Source organism: Hyphopichia burtonii (genome assembly GCF_001661395.1).
Source record: "Hyphopichia burtonii NRRL Y-1933 unplaced genomic scaffold HYPBUscaffold_1, whole genome shotgun sequence".
NCBI classification, from domain to species: domain Eukaryota; kingdom Fungi; phylum Ascomycota; class Pichiomycetes; order Serinales; family Debaryomycetaceae; genus Hyphopichia; species Hyphopichia burtonii.
The window spans coordinates 404,720-427,262 of NW_017963728.1; the positions used below are offsets into that span (position 1 = coordinate 404,720).

Sequence of the window (22,543 nt, forward strand, 5' to 3'; positions counted from 1 at the left end):
CTTATTCCAGACGAGTTTCTCACCCATGTCTATTTAGAGTGCCATGCAACTTATCTCATTTGGGCTTACTGCCAGTATCCTTCGACACAAAATGTCCCTTACAGAACTTGATCTCTTTTTATAGCCAACGCTTCTCTGGACACCAAACAAATCCGAACTATTAATAGATACCACCTGATGCTTTTAAAAGTTCAGGACTTTCGAGTATCGCAGAAGCAGGAGTCAGAAAGACTTCCTGCGTTACGCCGAAAGGCTGCGAAAAAATTGGTATCTTATTATATTTCGGCACTCAATCTATAAATTAAACTAAGTAGTTCCTTCAGAACTCACTTCAATCAGCACCATCCATTTCTATCTCACAATTCAATTCACATTATGGATCTTGACTCAAAATAGTCTTTCCCAATCTAGGTATAAAAGAATATAAATATCCAATGAATCCTCCCTATCTTCTTTCTCTTTTTTTTTTTTTTTATTTCATTTACTTTATTAAATATATATTTTTGTTATTTATATTTATCGTTTATTTTAATTCAATACCGGCCAATCTCATAGCCAGCCGTGTTTGTGATAACTGGGTATTCTGTTGATCGGAGTGCAACCTGTCTTCTAGCATTTCAAAAACTAGCCCATACATCATCCCAGCTACGCCAACTGTCATGAGTTTCGGTATGGTCGTATACCTTAGTCTCACACTTGAGTCTGCTAGTTTTACCAATATAAGCATGGAATGCATTCATTTTCCAGTGTAAGCTTTGTCCTTCACCTGCCTTATTCAAAGCATTATCATATAATGTACCTATATTTAACCCACTATTAGAGCTTGCCCCTAGGGTATATTGGCATTCCATCACTAAGGAACCGACCGCTGTGTAAATAAGGTTTGGGTTTAAATCCCGACTCACTACATTCGCCGATTCAGTCTTGTTAACTGGAGCTATCAAGTCCAATCTAACCCCATGCCCCCACGAATACCAAATAGCATGTGCTGGTACTACCTCGTTCGTATCATTTGAATAACCACCGCTCGTTAATGATAATCTACCTTGCTGGTAGTCGGTACCATTTGCTGTTAACAACACATAAGTATTGTTGGCGATGTTAATTTCCACAATGCCCTTACCGTAATCATTAGTCCTTTTATTAATCCTGCCATTTCTTAATGAGTCATAGTGGAGTATGATAATACTCAACTCCATTTATAACGTCGGTCGTATACATCTGTCCATTTTCTTCGTGACGTTTAAACCATTCAGCTACGCCCATAGCACCAGCTGTAAACCCAGAAAAAGCTGTGCCTATAGCCCCGGCACATTGAAAACTGTTTAGACCTGGATGTAACCCGTTCCCCCGGCAGTTGATGTAAACATGTTCAGCAGCGATTGGGGCATAGTACGAGAATACAGAAAATAAGGTCAACGCAGCATGTGTTTTAGTTTCCAAAGGCATCAATATCAAACTGATGGCAGCTATAATAATAGTCAGCAATAACATATTATTAGAATCCATGGGGTCTAATATTGTATTATATAGAAGAAAAGAAGAGAAGAAAAAAAGAAGAGAAGAATGAAAAAAAAAATGAAAGGAATTCTGCGCGAAAGAAATAAGGTTGCAAAAACTTGAGAGAATAAAACAATATATTTGAGATTCGAGAATATTATGAAACTAGCTTGACGAACTATCAAAAGGGAATGAGGATAGGGAGGATTCCATGGATATTTATATTCTTTTCTATCCTAAAGCTTTTGACCTTTTGGACGCCTTATCAGTTGATATCTGGAGAAACACCTTTCAAATTTCTTATTTGGTGGTTTACTATGAGGTGCCTAAATTCATCGGCATTTTTGTAAGCATTACTCTTGGATTCTTGGTTTTATCCTTGAATTCTATGTCTATTATAAAGATTGGGCAATTAAAAGTATCCCTTGGTGGTTTCCCCACTTGAAATTCTTGTTATTGGGAAAGTTGTATGTTTTTATAGAAGCGAGGTCGAGATTCGTTTTTGAAAAAGACCGAGACTGAATATATTGCGATCTTGAAACAGAATGATATCTAATCGATACAAGCTATACCGATTGATAAGGTAAACTTCCAAGCTTTACTTTATATAATACGGTGGAATGTTGTTTGAGTTCTTGGATTAATTACCAAGGGAAGACTCTCTTTTGCAACCGGTCTGTAAGTCGTTCTATCGGAGTCGTTCTTTCAGAATTAACAAGTTTATATATAGTATATGTTATGCTGAGAGCCTTTGGGAGAAGCAGAAGGTAACTTTTTGTATGACCGATGTAATTGAGCTATCTAATTCTCTCGTTCTTATAGACGCCACTACCACTTTTACGTAAGTTCTTGACGTAGACAAGTAGTTCATAGATCGACAACGACTTTTGTGTAAGATGAAGCAAAAATCCGACCAAACTACAAGTACAGTTCTTCAGATTTCAACACAAAAGATAGAGCCACAATGCATGACTTTGAATACACCAGACACCAAGGGAATTCAAGTTTTATAATAAACTGTTTAAAGAAAAGACCTGGTTGCAAAAAAGAAACCGGAGATTCTGCAGCCCGACTTGCGGTACTTTTAACCTCTCAAATCCGGTGGTGGTGGAAGTAGCGGTGCACCCGTACATCTTAATGAAGAGCAAAAAAAAAGCATAATCGCCACCAGTTAGTAGCTAAAATCAATAACTCTATAATATACTTATTAATATTTAAGTCAATATTGAAAATGATTCTTCGATTCAGGTCGAAGGACGGGATGTTCAGGGTCAATGCTGAACCTGACACTGATTTTTTGAACACATTGGAGGAATTAGTTAATAAGATTAACATTAAAGATCCACAATCGATTCATATCAGTGATCGACCAAATGATAAGGGACAACCGGCCAATTCGTTTATTGGTAAGACCATAGACTCATTAGGCTTAAAGAATGGATCGATGCTTTTTTTAACATATAATACTAGTGATCTTACCGATACCCCATCGTCTACGTCGGTTCAAGTTACTAAACCAACTAGCATTTCTATTGAGCCAATTTCAATTCCAAAACCACTTGAAGTTAAGCAATTACCAGTTGATGATTACTTGGATGGAAAGGATGGATATATCAAACGTAATAAGTCATCAATGTGTCGTCATGGAGATAAAGGGATGTGTGAATATTGTTCACCATTACCACCTTGGGATAAGAATTATAAAAAAGAACAAGGATTTAAACATATATCATATCATGCCCATTTAAATGAAATTAATGACCAAAAAAACAATAAAAATAATGCAACGTCTTATATGGCACCATTAGAAGAACCCAATTATAATGTTAATTTGAAATGTCCATCAGGACATGCACCATATCCTAAAGGAATTTGTTCCAAATGTCAACCACCAGTGATTACATTACAGCAACAACAGTTTCGTATGGTTGACCATGTTGAATTTGCCGATCATTCAATTTTAAATAAATTTATTGATTCTTGGAGACAAACTGGTTTACAAAGATTTGGGATCTTATACGGAAGATACGAAGCTTTTGAAAAAGTGCCCTTGGGAATAAAAGCGGTTGTGGAGGCTATTTATGAGCCACCTCAAGCAAATGAATTGGATGGTATTACTTTATTAGATTGGGAAAATGAAAATCAAGTTGATGAAATTGCTGCTTCTTTAGGATTATACAAAGTCGGAATCACTTTCACTGATTTAATCGATTCGGGTATGGGTAATGGGACCGTATTATGCAAAAGACATAAAAATAGTTATTTCTTAAGTTGTTTGGAAGTTTTAATGGCTGCTCGTTATCAAAATAAACATCCTAACATTTCCAAACATTGCAATAGCGGTCAATATTCATCCAAATTTGTCACCTGTGTTATTTCTGGTGGCTTACAAGGAGAAATCGAACCCCGATCATATCAAGTATCCACCAGTGCTGAAGCTTTGGTGAGAGCTGATATCATTAGTGGCTCTACTCAACCTTCGCAATTAATAATAAATCAATCCGATGGTAAGAGATACGTTCCGGATGTGTTCTATCTGAAAATCAACGAGTACGGCTTGGAAGTTAAAACAAACGCTAAACCCAGCTTCCCAGTGGATTTCTTATTAGTTACCTTACTGGATTCGTTCCCACTAGTTCCAACCCCGTTCTTTCAAAATGGTTTTGCAATCGAAAATAGAGACTTCTTGGGTGAATTACAAGACTTGAATGCGGTCTACAAACACTTGAATAACGATAAGGGCGATGGAAGCCAGTTATGTGATTTCCACTTACTCGTTTGTTTGGCCAAATTAAACATCTTGGGAGAAGCAGAATACAACCTAATTCTCAAATTCGTGAAGCACCGTCAGTACGAGGACTATCTCCAGCTAGTAGAGAGTCCCGGCTGGATGACCTTGATCACCATCTTAGAACACAGCCATTAGAGCCTTGTATAGATTTTGCAGTCAATGTTCAACTTTGAGAGCAATTAGTCAACCCGTACCTCTGGGGTTCTTCTTCTAAGAAGTTAGAAGAATATTCTAGATTGTAAGTAGTGTTTGTACCAGGTGATGATGTGCGCTAACATTTTGGTGGTTTTTGTTAATGGCACACCTGAAAAATTTAATGGCAAATCGACAATAAACGCTTTTTCTCCTGGTCTTTTAGATTTATTTAACCATCAAAAGTTCCAAAGGAAAATTTTTTAGGGTCTTTTCTCTTTCTTTTTTGGTTTTCTTTTTAAGATACATTTTTGATTGTTATCATAGTATTTAGAATAATAGAATAAAAGAAATGTCTACTCCATTTGGTGTTGATCTCGGTAACAATAATACTGTTATTGCTTGTGCTAGAAACAGAGGTATTGATATTATTGTCAATGAAGTTTCTAACCGTTCCACTCCATCATTGATTGGATTTGGATCCAGAAATAGATTTATTGGTGAAACCGGTAAAAATCAACAAACTTCTAACTTGAAAAACACTGTTGATAACTTGAAAAGAATTTTGGGTTTAAATTTTAAAGATCCAGATTTTGAAATTGAACAAAAATATTTTTCAGCTCCATTAGTTGAAAATAAGGATGGTGGTATTTCTGCTAAAATTAGATTCTTGGGTGAAGAACAAGAATTTACTTCAACTCAACTTGCTGCTATGTACATTAACAAAATTAAGGATATTACTTATAAAGAAACCAAAGGTAATATCACTGATATTTGTCTTTCTGTTCCAGTTTGGTACACTGAAAAACAACGTCGTGCTGCCGCCGATGCTTGTAGAATTGCTGGTTTAAACCCAGTCAGAATTGTTAACGAAGTTACCGCTGCTGCTGTTGGTTATGGTGTTTTCAAAGCTGGTGATTTACCAGAAGAAAAACCAAAAACTGTTGCTTTTGTTGATATCGGTCATTCTTCTTTACAAGTTTCTATCGCTGCTGTTAAGAAGGGTGAATTGAAAATCTTGGGTTCTGCTTACGATAAACATTTTGGTGGTAGAGATTTTGATTACGCTATTGCTAATCACTTTGCTGATGAATTTATTGGTAAATATAAAATTAATGTTAGAGAAAATCCAAAAGCTTTCTATAGACTTTTAGCCGCTGCTGAAAAATTAAAGAAAGTTTTATCTGCTAACACTCAAGCTCCAATTAATGTCGAATCCATTATGAACGATATTGATGTTTCTTCTTCTTTAACTAGAGCTGATTTAGAAGAATTTGTTCAACCATTATTAGAAAGAGTTCACATCCCAATAGAAACTGCTTTAAAAGATGCTGGTCTTTCTAATTCTGACATTGACTCTATTGAAGTTATTGGTGGTTGTACCAGAGTTCCAGCTTTGAAAGCTAAATTAAGTGAAATCTTTGGTAAACAATTGTCTTTCACTTTAAATCAAGATGAAGCTATCTCAAGAGGTAATGCTTTCATCTGTGCTATGCACTCCCCAACTTTAAGAGTTAGACCATTTAAATTTGAAGATTTCAACCCATACTCAGTTTCTTACTTCTGGGATAAAGAAGAAGAAGATGAAGATCACTTGGAAGTTTTCCCAAGAGGTGGTCTTTTCCCATCTACTAAAATCATTACTTTATACAGAAAAGGTGATTTTGAAGTTGAAGCTAAATATACTAATAGAGAAGAATTACCAAAAGGTACCGAATCTACTTTAGTTAAATGGGTTATTAAAGGTGTTGTTCCAAATGAAGGTGAATCATCTATCCCAGTTAAATTGAAATTAAGAAATGACCCATCTGGTTTCTACACCATTGAATCTGCTCACACCGTTGAAGAAAAATTGGTTAAAGAATTGGTTGAACCAAAAGAAGGTGAAGAAGTTGATGAAGATGCTGAACCAGAATACCGTGAAGTTAAAAAATTGGTTAAAAAGGATGATTTAACCATCATTGCTCAAACTTCTGCTTTAACCGATGAATCTAGAGAAAAATTAACTGAAAAAGAAAACTCTTTAGTCATGGAAGATAAATTAGTTGCTGATACTGAAGATAGAAAGAATGCTTTAGAAGAATACATTTATGAATTAAGAGGTAAATTAGATGAACAATATAAAGATTTTGCTAGTGATGAAGAAAAATCTAAATTATCTGATATGTTAATGAAAACTGAAGATTGGTTATATGAAGATGGTTTTGATTCCACCAAAGCTAAATATATCGCCAAATATGAAGAATTGGCTTCCATTGGTAACATCATTAGAGGTCGTTACTTAGCCAAAGAAGAAGAAAAGAAACAAGCTTTAAGACAAAAACAAGAAGCTTCTCAAGCTGCTGCCATGGCTGAAAAATTGGCTGCTGCTAGACAAGCCAACAAGGACAAGCCTGAAGAAAAAACTGAAGAAAAAGCTGAAGAAAAAGCTGAAGACATCGAAATGCAAGAATAAGCAAATGCCCCCTAGATTATCATGATAGAGTCAAAACAACTAACTCACCAAAATCACAATATAAATCAATTATCGTCGATTAACTCACTGTAATGAATTGAATTCTAATGTATTTTTTCTTTCTCGTGGTATATTTATATACACTTTTTTTTTTATTCCTTTTCTTTAATAAACTAATCATATAAGTTCAAACTCGATACCCTTGTAGTATAAAAGGCACAGCTCTTTAAATTTACTGGTGGTTTTTTTTTTTTGTCTGTTAGGCATTTTTACTCCGGTCCGATTTTTTGAGTGAAAATTTGAGAAAGTGCTGGATTTGACTGAGATTTGATCAAAGGAAAAGATTTTTGTTTTTCCAAAGTACTGTATATTTTTTAAAACAAATCTCTTCAAATAAAAATTTTAGATGATCAATGAAGAATTAAAGTTACTCATATATTCTCTACTGACCTAAAGCAATCCAATCACTGTTCCAATCATAGTCCTTATTGAGTAGACAAGCTCTTTTTACCTGGTGCCTTTTTCTTTCCTCCCCATTTCCACCCTACTTTACTTCGCCATTTCGGTACCAGTTAATCCTTTGATTCATCTTTTATTCCAGTATATTTGCATTTCATCAGATTGTATTATAATCAGGTTGATTTTAAGTAATAATCCTTGATTTTAAGTAATAATCCCCTTTTCTGTTACTAATATTCTGTCATTGTTTTAATTTTCAAATACAACTTTAATGCCAAACTCTCAAAAGTCCAACCTTTCTATTGCTATACAAAAGGCAGAAAACGATCAAGAGGAACAACACCACCATAATCTCAACTCCCATCTTCACCTGCAATTTATCAACACCCAATATGGCTTGCCCCTAAATGAGGAGAATACCAAATATAATGAGAGCCAATCGCCCCTTCCCAATTTGATTTCACAGTCGATCCCAACTGTTGGAACTTCATCCTCCTCTGCAAAGTCCTTTAAACCAGATTTGTCTCCCATTAAAACCACATTTTCCGGGTCACTCTCCGATAACAATAAGAATAGTTCCGTAATAGACTACGAAGTAGATGACAATGTCAATGATGATGATGACAACGGCCAGGAGGATGACGACGATGATGATGACGACGATGAAGATGAAGATGCGCCTTTGAACCCAGCCAACGAGGAAGATTTGAAAGATTACGTTCCCGGGGGTTACCATCCTTGTTTCATTGGTGAAAATTATAAAAACCATAAATATACCTTGGTGAGAAAACTAGGCTGGGGTCATTTTTCAACTGTATGGTTGGCCCGTGATAATGACAAACAGTGCCATGTTGCAATGAAGATAGTTAGAAGTGCTAAACATTACACAGATACTGCTGTTGATGAAATTAAATTATTGGATAGAGTCACCACCTCTGATATTCATCATCCTGGTCACGAACATGTGATTCAATTATTGGATACATTCACTCATGAAGGGCCAAATGGGGTCCACGTAGTAATGGTATTTGAAGTTTTGGGCGAAAATCTCCTTGGCTTAATCAGAAAGTATAAACATCGTGGTATCCCCGTCGTATTTGTTAAACAAATCGCCAAACAATTGTTATCTTCATTGGATTTCTTACATCGCAAGTGCGGTGTCATTCACACTGATTTAAAACCAGAAAATGTCTTGATAGAAATCGGCGATGTAGAGCAAATTGTTAGAATGGTTGAACAAGAAGAATATCAATCTAGATTGGAGAAAAAATTACGAAGATCAAAATCAAAGAATTCAAAGTCTAGTACCGTCACACCAAGTTCATCATCTCATAATACTCCTCAAACTAATAAAGTCACTGATCATAATCCAAACTCTCTTTCAAAACAATTGACTAATTCTCCTTCTTTAGGTAGATATGGCCGTCGCTCAAGAAGACAAACCTTGATTACGGGTTCTCAACCTTTACCATCACCATTAAGAACTTTTAGTAAGTCTTTTACTAATGTATATGGCTTATCCAGTTCAACAGCTAATACTCCTATCAAATCAAGCTTCAGTCATGATAATAGTTTCCATACAAATGGTGTTCCTGTTACCAAATCTGATTCACATAGTACCGATAAGCAAGATACTTTGAATAATTCATTATCTTCGATGTCTATTTCTAATAACACTACAACTGAGCCAGTTCAGATTCCATCTACTTTCGATGATAGTCAACAAGGAAATGAAACTAACGACAGCTTAATAATCAATGAAGATGAATTAATTTCAGTTAAAATCGCTGATCTTGGTAACGCTTGTTGGACTCATCACCATTTCACTGACGAAATTCAAACGAGACAATACCGTTCACCTGAAGTTTTACTAGGATATCATTGGGGTGCCTCTACTGATTTATGGTCCTTTGCTTGTTTAATATTTGAATTATTAACTGGTGATTACCTTTTTGATCCCAGAAACGGTAAGTCATACACCAAAGATGATGACCATATTGCCCAAATTATCGAATTAATTGGTCCATTCCCAAGAGCAATGTTGAGAGAAGGTTACTATACGAGAGATTTTTTCAACTCAAGAGGTGAATTGCAAAGAATTCTGAAATTAAAACCTTGGGGCTTAAAAGATGTTTTGATTGAAAAATATAATTTTTCTGTCAGTGATGGAATTGAAATTTCAGAATTTTTATTACCAATGTTATCATTACAACCTGAGTCAAGGGCTGACGCTGGTGGTATGGTGAACCATCCTTGGTTAAATGATGCTCTTGGTTTAGAAAATGTTGTTCTTGAAAGACCAGTTGGTGGTTCAGGTGAAGATATTCCTGGGTGGACTAAAGAAATTAGCCATGAAACCTCCCGTAAATTTTACAATCAATACTCCCACGCTCACTGATAGAATATAAACATTCATTTCTAATTAATTGATTTATGCTCAATTGTATTTTAATGTATTAATAATTACAACCAATGACTTACTCTGTTATTCATTTTCTTTCAATTCTGTATTTTAATATATTTAATGGTTTTTTTTTTCATCTTTTTTTAAGTTTGCTTAAAGTATTCAGCTTCAATACTGAATCGTGTTTTTATACAAATAATTATAATTTTGAGGTTTCATTCCGATCAAATGTTGCATTTTTATCAGCTACGAAATTTCAACCAAATTTCTTATTAATTTTCAGTTCCAAAATAGTGTACATGTGTTTATATATAAATATATAAAGAAATATAAAGTAATAAATAAAAGATTTGCAAAAAGACAAAATATGCAGATGGGGCCACCCCAGTGAAATAAAGTATGAATGAGTTTAGAAGAAAAAAATTAGTGAAACAGTTAAAAATTAGTCATTTGAGTCATAGTGAAATAAGTTTATTCATCATCATAAAGCATTTTTGACATGAAAGGACCATCTAAATGGTAACCTAATTTTGCATAGTAATTTCTAACACCAACCCCAGAAATGACACTAATTTTTTCTGATCCATGTTCTTCTTTAGCGATTCTAGCAGCTTCTTCCATTAATAAAGTACCAAAACCTTGATGTTGAAATTTTCTTGGATCTCTTGAATGTAATGGAACAACTGAACCATAAACGTGTAATTCTCTAACAATGGAAGTTGGTTGACTTGTGAATTCTTTACGATAAGTGTACTTCTTTGATGCTTTACGTAATCTTAATAAACCAATTAAGATATCTTTTTTAGGATCTTCATAAGATAAGAAAGTTTCCCAACCACCATTAGCATAGTAATCTCTTCTAATTAACTCAACTTGGTCGGGGGCAACTTTATGATGAACTTCTTGAATCCCAACTTCTCTTGTACGGACATCTCTACAAGAAGTACCAAAGTCTTTCATTCTTGCCAAAGCCAATTCTCTTAAATTACCATTTTCAACCCCAGAAGTAACTAAAGGCATTGGAATATCTCTTTGAACTCTATAAATACGAGTCCAAGGAGGAACTAAAGCCAAAATCCTAGCCACCAAATCAATTAAAGCATTGGCATTATAAGATTTATATAAACCTTTTTTCCATAATTCATATAAACCAGTACCACGAATGACTAAAGTTGGGTATAATTTTAAACCATCAGTTCTGAATTCTGGATTTTCAAAATATTCTTTAAATTGTTCTAAATCTCTTTCCATACCAACGTTTGGTAAATCCGGCATCATATGACTAACGACTTTATAACCAGCATCTTTAGCCACCGCAAAAGTTTCACATACTGATTTAACGGTATGACCTCTATTGGTATCTCTTGCTACATCTTCATAAACCGATTGAACCCCAACTTCTAAACGAGTACAACCATACTTTAACATATCACTTAAATGAGTTTCAGTACAATAATCAGGTCTGGTTTCAATAGTAATACCGACACATTTTGTTTGAGATTGTTGAGAAAACTTAATAGCTTCATCGATATTTTTACCATTAAACCCGGTTAAAGCATTATGTAATTGAGTGATGAAGCCTTCTCTATAATCAATTGGTAAAGACATGAAAGTACCACCCATAATAATATATTCAACTTTATCAATTGAATGACCTAATTGTCTCAATTGTTCCACTCTACCTCTAGCTTGTTCATATGGATCATATCTAGCTCTAATAGCTCTCATTGATGTTGGTTCATAACCGGTATATGATTGGGTTGAATATTCAAAATCAGAATCGGGTCCCCCTGGACAATAAACACAAATGTTACCAGTATAAGCAATATGAGGACATCTATGTGGTTTACACATCACGGCCACAACCGCAATACCAGATGCAGTTCTAACTGGTTTAGCCTTTAATTTTGGAATCAAATACTTTTTATATTGATCTGGAATAGATGAAATGATATCGGTCAATCTAGGCTGTTGCTTCAACTTATACTTCTTAGCGTATCTGGTGATTAACCCGTTCAAGTTGATATCTTTGGAATTTTTCAAAGATGCAACCAACTCCAAAGAGATGTCACCACAACATTGGATGAACCTTTCCTTTTCAGGAGCCAACTTTTGTTTCCCTCCCTTCTGCTTCTGAGATACTTGAGCTGCAGATGGCATGTTTAATACTTAAGACTTACTGGAAGATACGATGGACTATTCTTGTACTGATCTTAAAGTCATCTCTCAAAACTTTTTTCTTCCGTTTCTGATTATGTAAGCGCAATCCTGTCTTGTATGCACACCGTTGGTATATGGATGTTTTCCTTTGAAAAAAAAATGTACGGGTGTAGATGAGAATTTGACTCGGGAGCACCCCGTTGAATGATACCCACTATGCCTACGGGATAGCGATACATTCATGTACTGTGTCTAGTAATTCGTCTTTCTTGTCATTCTTATTGAGCAAACTTTATCTTTCCGGGAGTAATTTTTTTTTTTTTTTTTTTCAATTTCCGTCGACGAAACTGCGAATCAGATTGAAAAATCTTCTCAATACAAAGTTCTTTATCAATTGATTCGTATCCATTGATAGTTATTCACCAATTGCAAGTAGAAATGGCACAAGAATTAACACACCCATCAGTCAAGGACGGCTGGTTTGCAGAAATCTCCGACACCATGTGGCCGGGTCAAGCCATGTCATTGAAGGTTGAAAAGATTTTGCACGTTGAAAAATCCAAGTACCAAGATGTTTTGGTGTTTAAATCCACTAATTACGGGAACGTTTTGGTGTTGGATAACTGTATTCAGGTGACTGAACGAGATGAGTTTTCGTACCAAGAGATGATTACCCATTTAGCCTTGAACTCCCATCCAAATCCAAAGAAGGCCTTGGTCATTGGAGGAGGAGACGGGGGTGTTTTAAGAGAAATTTTAAAGCACGAATCAATTGAAGAAGCCTGGTTGTGTGACATTGACGAGACTGTTATTGAAGTTTCCAAGAAGTATTTACCGGAAATGTCCAAATCGTATAACGATCCAAGAACCAAGATTCATATTGGAGATGGATTTAAGTTTTTGGCCGAGTATCAAAATCAGTTTGATGTTATTGTTACTGATTCATCTGATCCTGAAGGACCGGCCGAGTCTTTATTTCAAAAACCATATTTTGAATTATTGAAAAATGCTTTAACTGAAAAGGGGGTTATCACCACTCAAGCCGAAAACATTTGGTTACACATGGATATTATTGCTAAATTGAAACAAGATTGTAAGAGCATTTTCCCAGTGGCCGAATATGGGTACACTATGATTCCAACTTATCCATCGGGATCAATTGGGTTTATGGTTTGTTCCAAAGATGCGCAAGCAGACGTTACCAAGCCATGTAGATTTGACTGGGACGACAAATTTGTTAAAGAGAATTTGAAATACTATAACAAGAGAATTCACGAAGCTTCATTTGTTTTACCAACCTGGGCCGATGAAAGATTAAATAATTAAAATTAAATAGATTTATTTATATACGGTTTAGCGCGCTTAAAAAAAAATGTATGCATATATCTATAAAAGTTGCAAAAAACAATCACAAGTTATTAGATTCTGGGTCAAACTGGCCTAGTTTGTCTAAATTAGATTTATCTAGTCTAATTTTTTTACAAAGGACCCAGTTGTATAGACACTCATCGAATTTCCGGAATTGCTTATTGATTCGTGAATCGCCTTCATCGATTGCCAAGCTGAAATTCATAAACCATTCAATGTAATCTACCCAAACGTTAATTTCATTCATAAAAGGTAATCTGGTCATCATACATAAACACAGAAAGACAAATAATACTCTTAGGGAGAAGTATTGTCTTTTTTTCAATAATTTATAGAATTTATCATCACTGAACCAAATTTTTTTGAAGAGAGGCACTGGGTTTTGTAATTTGATGGCAAGATTAATTGAGTTTGAAATGACTTTAATTGACTCGTTTAAAGTGGTGAAAGTCGATTCGTCAATGGAGGATTGGATTTGAATTAATTGGTTGGTCAATTTATTGATGATGGGGTAATTTTCATTAAGCGGTTTCAAGTGATGATTATTTGACTCGTCTAATAGTTCTCTCAAATTTGAAATGTTGGTGGTGTCAGTGCCCATTGCGGCAAACACCAAGATTTCCTGGGGGGTTAAATTCACTTGTTGTAAGTCATCATTCAACGGTTTTGGCGGTAATGTTTCCCTGATGTATTTAGCAACTTTGACATATATATTAACGTTTTGTCCATAAGTATCATTAATCAAATTTGGTAATTTTGGTGATGAATTCGTTGAGTCCATTGGCTTATCGACACTTTTAATCACTTCTCTTTTAATATCTGCTGGTGGTTCTAAATTCATTGCTCGTAAACTACCTAAAAATTTATTTAATGAATATTGGAATAATTTTACCACGTCCTTTGTTATTAATGATTCGGGATCTTCGATAACGTTGATTGGTAAGGGAGACGTACAAATCGATCTCAAATGAGTAGGTGATTCTTGCAGTTTTTGTTCTTCATTCAAGATATTCGATATCTTAGTAAAGTCATTTTTTTCTTCCCCTTCTTCTTCGGACGTCGATACTGGACTTTGGCTTAGTGACGTGGTGGTGGAAGATGGAATCGATTTCCCGGGCAAATGTCGTATCACGGTTTCCGGTGATGCTATAGAATGGTTCAATTTAGTCGATTTCATGATTTTATTATTATGGATATGGGAGGATTTGGGATGCGGATGAACGAGTTTGGTATTATGACATAGCGAGTTAACCTGATATGGTTAGTATAACTATTGAATTTTTTTTTTTTTTTTATTTAAAAAAAAAAAAAGTCAAAAAAGTATATAATACATACTGCCAATTTCTCCTCCGGTTCATCAGATAGTAGTGCTCTTGTGGGAGCTTTAGGGAACCCAGTCATCTCATAAAACGAAAAATATGCCTCAATTTGGAGACTAAATGCGATACAAGAGGGTGAATAGTTAGCAAATCATCCACTGCCAAAGTGGGGATCCAAAGATGATCGTTGGAGATATTTGAAAACAAAAGCAAAGCAAAAGCAAAGCAAAAGCAAAAGCAAATTAAATTTAAGAAACCAACCCAATACTCCCATAAAATAGCTATACAAGATTATACTACTTTTATATGTTATTGAAAAACTGACAAAAGAATTAAAAGAAAAAAAAAAAAAAAAAAAAAATCGATGTGCAAAGTTATTCCGAGACTGAGAACGCACCCAATCGGATAACACCCGGCACCGAGGCTCTACCATGGTGGACTACACTGGTGGTCTTGGTGGTGGGGAATGGCAACCCACCAACCGGTGATGGTACCAGATAGAGTTTGGAGTTGGTATTGGTGTTAAAGGATCGACAGAGAATACTGAGGCCAGCCGGCGTTAGCATTGGAAATTTGGAAAATCGGTTTTAAGTTTCCAAGTATCATACAATCTATATCGACTAAGTATAATCTATTAACTAGACAAATAAGTACAGTCAACCATACGGTCGAGTATGTAGTCAACCATACGGTCGAGTATGTAGTCAACCATACGGTCGAGTATATAGTCAACCATACGGTCGAGTATATAGTCAACCATACTTAAGACGCAGTCAAGTACACAGTCAACAGTCAACGAAACATTAACCGAATACAATCAACTGACTATTCTACTATGCATACAGTCTACCCTAGAGATTGCAGTTGCAAAAGTATCCGCGTCAATAACCTTCGGGGTTTGTACGGAGTCAAGAATCGTATAACGACACCCTTTGCTGCTGGACTTTAGTTCAGCTTGTCTGGTCCTTCGTTTATCGGCAGACATTGTTGCAAGAGTAACTTTAACAGAGTCGAATAATTCAATAGTAACATACATACATCCATACACTTCACAGACATGCATACAATCAACATACAATCAACATACAATCAACGTACAATCAACATACAATCAACATACAATCGACGTACAATCAACACGATTAATCGAACACCCTGAATCAATCATACGATCCGGTATTAAGTGGACACCACCGGCGATAATCAAAGCAATTGGTTTTGCAGTCTTGGAGGTCGTGTGTGGCGCGTTGGGCATGGCTTCATTTTTTGCCTTCTCAGCAAGTCACTTATCAAGAACTGTCTTTTGCTTATAAGATGTCTTTTGTTAAGGGTAAGTTAACTGAAGAACAGCAGAAACGAATAGCGGCCAACCGGGAGCGGGCTCTACAGAGACTACAGAATCGAAATGGACCCTCTCCGCCACAACAGCAACAGCAGCAACCGCAACAACCGCAACCGGTTCAGCATCGAGTGATTCCTGCTCTTCCCAAGGTAGCACTTACTCCCGAACAGAAACAAAGAATCGAGGCCAATCGATTGAAAGCTCAAGAGATCCAGAAAAGAAGACAGGAACAGAATCGAGATGGCGCTTCTTCTCAAAATAAGAAAAGAAAAGAGTATCAGCCTCCGCCGATAAACAAAAAAGATTATATCGAATATGATTTTTCCACCATGAAGGATTCCAAAGGGGGGTTCTTAAACCTGGAAGATCCTCCTGCCAACCAGGACCCGAAAACATTGAAGGATTGGGAACAAGAACAAGCCAATAAACAGATTCTAGTGAAGGAGGACGCGCCTCCTCTAGAACCCGATAAAGCCCCCCAATGCTTTGAGTGCCAGTCGATTGAAATTGATCTAAATCTATATAACAACTTCAGAAACGTTCGGGTTTGTAAAAAATGTATGAGAGAACTCCCTGATAAATACTCTCTTTTAACTAAAACTGAGTGTCGCGAAGATTACCTTTTAACTGAACCCGAATTACAAGATTTATCGATTCTACCGAGAATTGAAAAACCAAACCCCCATGGGTTTTCAAGAATGCAGCTATTTCTTCGTTTCCAAGTAGAAGAGTTTGCTTGGAAAAAATGGGGGTCCGCTCAAGGCCTAGACGAAGAGTGGGAAAGGAGAGAACAGGCCAGATTGGTTCGAAGAGATAAAAAGTACCAGGCCAAACTTAGAGACATGAGAAAGAAAACTAGAGCAGAAGAATACACCAGAAAACTAAGAAACGGAATGGGGTTGGGCGAACGCCATGTCCACGATTGGTCTGCTCCATTGACGGTCGAAGACTCGGCCCGCCACATCGTGAAGAAGCGGTGCATCGACTGTGGGGTCGAAACCGAAGAGGTTATCATATAATATTATTAATCCATATATTATCTATAATGGATCCATCAATGTATATATTATCTATAATGTATCTATTAATGTATCTAATGTATCTGATGTATCTATTGATTTATTAATGGATATGTATTTGGCTGCTAAAGAAAGGTATGGAACCTCTGGATCCGGCACCGCACGACTGGCTTCCAAAAATTAATGGAAGCTAATGGAAGCTTCTTTTTTTTTTTTTTTTTCGTTCGACGACTTGATTTGCAACTGAGACTGCTGTATAAATAAGGAATTCTTTTTCATTTTTCCCAATTGCATTACTCTCTTCTTCAGTATTATCGTTAACTTTTAATAAAATGTCTGACACTAAAGTTGAAACTCATGAATTCACCGCTGAGATTTCTCAGTTGATGTCTTTAATCATTAACACTGTTTATTCTAATAAAGAAATTTTCTTAAGAGAATTAATTTCTAATGCTTCTGATGCCTTAGATAAAATTAGATATGAAGCTTTATCTGATGCTTCTAAATTAGAAAGTGAACCAGAATTATTCATCAGATTAACTCCAAAACCAGATCAAAAAGTTTTGGAAATTAGAGATTCTGGTATTGGTATGACTAAAGCTGATTTAGTTAACAATTTAGGTACTATTGCTAAATCTGGTACTAAAGCTTTCATGGAAGCTTTATCAGCAGGTGCTGATGTTTCTATGATTGGTCAATTCGGGGTTGGTTTCTACTCTTTATTCTTGGTTGCTGATCATGTTCAAGTTATTTCCAAACATAATGATGATGAACAATATATTTGGGAATCTAACGCTGGTGGTAAATTTACCATTACTTTAGATGAACAAAATGAAAGAATTGGTCGTGGTACCATCTTGAGATTATTCTTAAAAGATGATCAATTAGAATATTTGGAAGAAAAAAGAATTAAAGAAGTTGTTAAAAGACATTCTGAATTCGTTTCTTATCCAGTTCAATTAGTTGTTACTAAAGACGTTGAAAAAGAAGTTCCAGCTGATGATGAAGAAGAAGAAAAGAAAGATGATGAAGATAAAAAGGCTAAATTAGAAGAAGTTGAAGATGAAGATGATAAAAAGGAAAAAACTAAAAAAATTACTGAATCAGTTACTGAAACTGAAGAATTAAATAAAACTAAACCTTTATGGACTAGAAACCCTACAGATGTTTCTCAAGATGAATATAATGCTTTCTATAAATCAATCTCTAATGATTGGGAAGATCCTTTGGCTGTTAAACATTTCTCTGTTGAAGGTCAATTAGAATTCAGAGCTATTTTATTCGTTCCAAAAAGAGCTCCATTTGATGCTTTTGAATCTAAAAAGAAGAAGAATAATATCAAATTATACGTTCGTCGTGTCTTTATTACTGATGAAGCTGAAGAATTAATCCCTGAATGGTTATCATTTGTTAGAGGTGTTGTTGATTCCGAAGATTTACCATTGAATTTATCAAGAGAAATGTTACAACAAAATAAAATCTTAAAAGTTATCAAGAAAAATATTGTTAAAAAATTAATTGAAACTTTCAATGAAATTGCTGAAGATCAAGAACAATTTGATAAATTTTACACTGCTTTCTCCAAGAATATTAAATTAGGTATTCATGAAGATCAACAAAATAGAAATGCTTTATCTAAATTATTAAGATATTACTCTACTAAATCAACCGAAGAATCAACTTCTTTATCTGATTACGTTACTCGTATGCCAGAACATCAAAAAAATATTTACTATATTACTGGTGAATCTATTAAAGCTGTTGAAAATTCTCCATTCTTGGATGCTTTGAAAGCTAAAAACTTTGAAGTTTTATTCTTGGTTGATCCAATTGATGAATACGCCATGACTCAATTAAAAGAATTCGAAGATAAAAAATTAGTTGATATTACTAAAGATTTCGAATTAGAAGAATCTGATGAAGAAAAAGCTCAAAGAGAAAAAGAAGTTACTGAATTCGAACCATTAACCAAAGCTTTGAAAGAAATTTTGGGTGAACAAGTTGAAAAAGTTGTTGTTTCTCATAAATTAGTTGATGCTCCAGCTGCTATCAGAACTGGTCAATTCGGTTGGTCTGCTAATATGGAAAGAATCATGAAAGCTCAAGCTTTAAGAGATACTACCATGTCCTCTTACATGTCTTCCAAAAAGACTTTTGAAATTTCTCCAAGATCTTCCATCATTAAAGAATTAAAGAAAAAAGTTGATGCTGATGGTGCTGAAGATAAAACCGTTAAAGATTTAACTACTTTATTATATGAAACCGCTTTACTTACCTCTGGTTTCTCTTTAGAAGAACCATCTTCTTTTGCTGGTAGAATTAACAGATTAATCTCTTTAGGTTTAAACATCGATGAAGAAGAAGAAGAAGTCGAAGGTGAAATTGGTACTTCTACTACTACTACTGATGCTGCTCCTGAATCTTCTATGGAAGAAGTTGATTAAGTTAAATGAAGTTACGTATATATATATATTTTATCCCTATTTTATCATAGTTTGTATATTCTTGTTATATTTTTGAGTGTTTTTTCTTCGAAATAATACAAAATTTAATTAATAAAAAATTATAACTAGTATCCTTTCTTTCCTGTAGTCCTATTCTTTTATTGTTTGAATACTTGCCTTGATTAAGTAATCGATAGTATCAAGCACCGTTTGAGCTTGTTCTTTGGCTAATAAATCATTGTCAGTTTCAACTATATATCTAAGAATTGTAGTCACCTTCTCTTGATATTCTCGAGGGAAACTAATTTTGTCGGAAGATGAAGTACCTAGAATTAAATCATTTATCAAAACAATGGCTGATCTTCTCATTATAGCTTTATCTTTAGAAGTTTCAAGTTGCAAAATCCCAAAAACACAATCAAGAGCATCCGTAAGTTTATCAATAACACCAATTGGATTTGTATTACAGCAAGTACCCAATAATGACATTGCAGACATTCTTAATCTATCATCAACTATATCAGATTCATCTTTGCTGACACGAATTAATGAAATCCCTGCACTAAATACTAAAGCTGCCATATCTCCCGAGAACATTTCGTTTTTAAGTTGGATATATCTAAGAAGAACCTCTCCGACCTTTAGTCTTTCATCTAACTCTGTATCCCCTTGCTTATTCAAATAAATTGATATGAGATGTGGTAGAACATCACGTTCGTTAAACTCTAAAAGACTTTCTAGTCCCTTGATCACATTCAAATAAATATACGGCTCGGGATCCTTCAAATTAATTAAATGAAGGTTTATAACAAAGTCTAACGAAATCACTGAACTTTTAAGTTCGATTAGTTGTCTGAGTAAGTAAAGGCCGTGAGCTCTTATTGGAACAAGAGGATCGTTCAAACTAGTGATGGCTCGCTTGAAGATCTTAGAATGAAGATCACTAGTACTGGTGGGTTTAGTATCACCATCCAATAATATTTTGATACGATCATGTAATGCTTGAATTGAATTACTGATTGTTTGGGATTCACTTTGAGATTTCAGTAGAGATTTTAATAATTTTTGTATGTCACGTAGTAAATCATTGGATTTTTGATCTAAATCACTTGCTTCAGATAAAATTACCGATAAAAGCTCTAAAACAATAGGTAATATATTTGAAGATAATTCTTCTTCAACGTCTTCATCATCTGAATCATCATCAGAGTCAACAATTCTTTCATGTGGTCTAGAAGGTTTGGACGCCTCTTTCTTCTTGAGCAAAAGGAAACTCTTCACAATTTCTAACATCTCCAGTGGAGTTTTTGCCAAACTATCTTTGAATTCATTACCCATTTTCTCTAATAATCGTAAGTCTATTAACACAAAGAAAGCATCTTCATTTTTACTATCAAAACTTACTTCAAGTGCATTTTCTTCCAATCCTAACCATCTTTTCAAAATAAGAGCAAATAAACCTTGAATTAAGTCATCGTCAAGTTCTTTCAAAAGGTCGGTAAAATAAACACAAGCCAGGTCAAGTTTGTCTAAAAATGAATTGATTTTATTTGAGCTTGATTCGCCTAATGGATTTCCAGAATCTTTCACAATTTGAAGTAAACCATTAGGACCGAATTCAAATTGCCAGTACTCACTTCCCATTATCAAAAGATTTTTTGATATGTTGTTAAGGTCATTGAGTGCAATGGAGGAGTTCTCATTCTCTATGGTGCTAGTAATTGTAAAATAACTGATAAGAATCTGTGAAATTACTTCTGTTGATTTTGAATTTGATTTTAAAAAAGTGTAGTATGACCAAATCGGTAAGAGTATCGGCTGTAAGATATTGGACAATAATTCCCCTGACAAGTTGCTTTTTGTCAAAGATATCAAAACGTTAATATTGTTATTCAATGCGGCTTCACCAACTAGAACCAGCGATTGGCTATTATTTTCTGGATTAAAGTTCTTCCATACATGTTTGAAGATGAAATCCCTAGCGACAAGCTGATTTTTATTCCAAAGCCTGTCAATCACAAACCCCAAACAACTTGTGATGACCGGTTTGTCAATATTTACGAGTTGGGTATAAATTTGCACTCCGATTTTTTTAAAATAATCAACAGTGTTTATTGATTTTGGCTTCAGTAAGATTACATTAGAAACGTTTTCGAATTTTTCAATGTTAATTTCTTCACTGTCACGCAACCCTAAGATAAATTCACATAGTACCGATATCCCATCGTCTGCATCATAATGAAGTGTCAGCAACTTTGACATTATAAACTGCTTAAAGTATGGAGGGCTTGGGGTAGTTATTAGTAAAGAATAGGTTTGAAATAGTTCAAAGGTATCGGGGAGGCGGGTGACAAAATCATTATATTCTGATAAAAGTTGTGGTTTGTCATGGCTGGCGAAATATGGAATTGTTATCATAGCTGCTGAAACCGTTAGGAAATCAGAATACCCTGTACCCTTGATTAAAAGTTCCTGAACATCAGATTTTTCTGAAAATATTATTTTAAGCTTAGAGTAAATTAACCTTAGTAACCGTTCACTGTTACCGAATTTTTCTTTATAAGACTTTGCTCCAGGTACTTCGGGTAGCTTTTTTATCTTAATGGGTTTCTTACTCTTTGCAAAATCATTTAGTCTTCTCTTCTCAAAGGGAATCCCAATTCTAAAACTACCAAGTGCCGGATATATACCATGGATTATTATCAAATTGACTAGCTTCCCGAAAGTTTTGATATCATGAAGCGATATCTTGATGAGATTTTCGTCTCCGTTAACTGCTTCACTTTTATTCGAAAGATCCCGAATTTCAATTAAATGATCTAACAACTTTTCTATAACCTTATAATGCAGTTCAAATTCTGGCAAGCTTGACTCCAACATTCGATCTTGTAAAGTTGAAATATCAATATCATCCAAGTCCCCCTCGACTACTTTCTGAAGTCTTTGGAACAGCTTGTCAAGGGGCGAATTGCCCAAGTAATCTGGTACATTAAGACCTTTTCGATTTTTATCTGGATAAATATCTTGTGCATTTCTTCTTATTGTGGATTTCTTCTTTGAGGCAAAGGGATTCTTTACCTCTTTGTTCCCACTTGGAACCGGCTCGCTCTTGATGGGCAATTCCTCGATCTTAGGCGGCATCTTGGTATA

The 22,543-nt window shown here is 35.0% G+C and overlaps 10 protein-coding genes across 10 annotated transcripts; 6 read left to right on the top strand and 4 right to left on the bottom strand.

The window, feature by feature from the left end:
• Positions 1-617: 617 nt before the first annotated feature.
• On the bottom strand, positions 618-1,199 carry HYPBUDRAFT_145857 (uncharacterized protein; the record flags this gene model as incomplete). The annotated part of the gene is made up of 1 exon (XM_020219930.1): positions 618-1,199. One exon carries the CDS (start codon positions 1,197-1,199, stop codon positions 618-620), a length of 582 nt encoding a protein of 193 aa, XP_020078506.1.
• A 1,514-nt stretch (positions 1,200-2,713) lies between these two features.
• NPL4 (Npl4p) lies at positions 2,714-4,689 on the top strand. Its single transcript, XM_020220378.1, has one exon. The coding sequence runs from the start codon at positions 2,732-2,734 to the stop codon at positions 4,424-4,426; it is 1,695 nt and encodes a 564-aa protein (XP_020078507.1). The 5' UTR covers positions 2,714-2,731; the 3' UTR covers positions 4,427-4,689.
• Positions 4,690-4,772: 83 nt separating this feature from the next.
• MSI3 (adenyl-nucleotide exchange factor) lies at positions 4,773-7,064 on the top strand (the record flags this gene model as incomplete). Its single annotated transcript, XM_020220379.1, has 1 exon — positions 4,773-7,064. One exon carries the CDS (start codon positions 4,776-4,778, stop codon positions 6,876-6,878), a length of 2,103 nt encoding a protein of 700 aa, XP_020078508.1. The 3' UTR covers positions 6,879-7,064.
• Positions 7,065-7,306: 242 nt separating this feature from the next.
• On the top strand, positions 7,307-9,846 carry HYPBUDRAFT_151205 (serine/threonine protein kinase). Its single transcript, XM_020220380.1, has one exon. It carries the CDS (start codon positions 7,609-7,611, stop codon positions 9,733-9,735), a length of 2,127 nt encoding a protein of 708 aa, XP_020078509.1. The 5' UTR covers positions 7,307-7,608; the 3' UTR covers positions 9,736-9,846.
• A 366-nt stretch (positions 9,847-10,212) lies between these two features.
• On the bottom strand, positions 10,213-11,901 carry ELP3 (Elongator subunit; the record flags this gene model as incomplete). The annotated part of the gene is made up of 1 exon (XM_020218116.1): positions 10,213-11,901. The coding sequence occupies one exon, from the start codon at positions 11,899-11,901 to the stop codon at positions 10,213-10,215; it is 1,689 nt and encodes a 562-aa protein (XP_020078510.1).
• Positions 11,902-12,219: 318 nt separating this feature from the next.
• Positions 12,220-13,263, top strand: SPE3 (spermidine synthase). Its single transcript, XM_020220381.1, has one exon. The coding sequence runs from the start codon at positions 12,340-12,342 to the stop codon at positions 13,225-13,227; it is 888 nt and encodes a 295-aa protein (XP_020078511.1). The 5' UTR covers positions 12,220-12,339; the 3' UTR covers positions 13,228-13,263.
• HYPBUDRAFT_151208 (uncharacterized protein) lies at positions 13,250-14,877 on the bottom strand. The gene is made up of 2 exons (XM_020220382.1): positions 14,605-14,877; positions 13,250-14,521 (listed from the first exon to the last, which is right to left on the bottom strand). Exons 1-2 carry the CDS (start codon positions 14,668-14,670, stop codon positions 13,310-13,312), a joined length of 1,278 nt encoding a protein of 425 aa, XP_020078512.1. The 5' UTR covers positions 14,671-14,877; the 3' UTR covers positions 13,250-13,309.
• Positions 14,878-15,710: 833 nt separating this feature from the next.
• Positions 15,711-17,171, top strand: RAD14 (Rad14p). Its single transcript, XM_020220383.1, has one exon. The coding sequence runs from the start codon at positions 15,903-15,905 to the stop codon at positions 16,947-16,949; it is 1,047 nt and encodes a 348-aa protein (XP_020078513.1). The 5' UTR covers positions 15,711-15,902; the 3' UTR covers positions 16,950-17,171.
• A 107-nt stretch (positions 17,172-17,278) lies between these two features.
• HSP90 (Hsp90 family chaperone) lies at positions 17,279-19,410 on the top strand (the record flags this gene model as incomplete). Its single annotated transcript, XM_020219163.1, has 1 exon — positions 17,279-19,410. One exon carries the CDS (start codon positions 17,282-17,284, stop codon positions 19,391-19,393), a length of 2,112 nt encoding a protein of 703 aa, XP_020078514.1. The 3' UTR covers positions 19,394-19,410.
• Positions 19,411-19,543: 133 nt separating this feature from the next.
• HYPBUDRAFT_102506 (uncharacterized protein) lies at positions 19,544-22,534 on the bottom strand (the record flags this gene model as incomplete). The annotated part of the gene is made up of 1 exon (XM_020218202.1): positions 19,544-22,534. One exon carries the CDS (start codon positions 22,532-22,534, stop codon positions 19,544-19,546), a length of 2,991 nt encoding a protein of 996 aa, XP_020078515.1.
• Between the last annotated feature and the right edge of the window lie 9 nt (positions 22,535-22,543).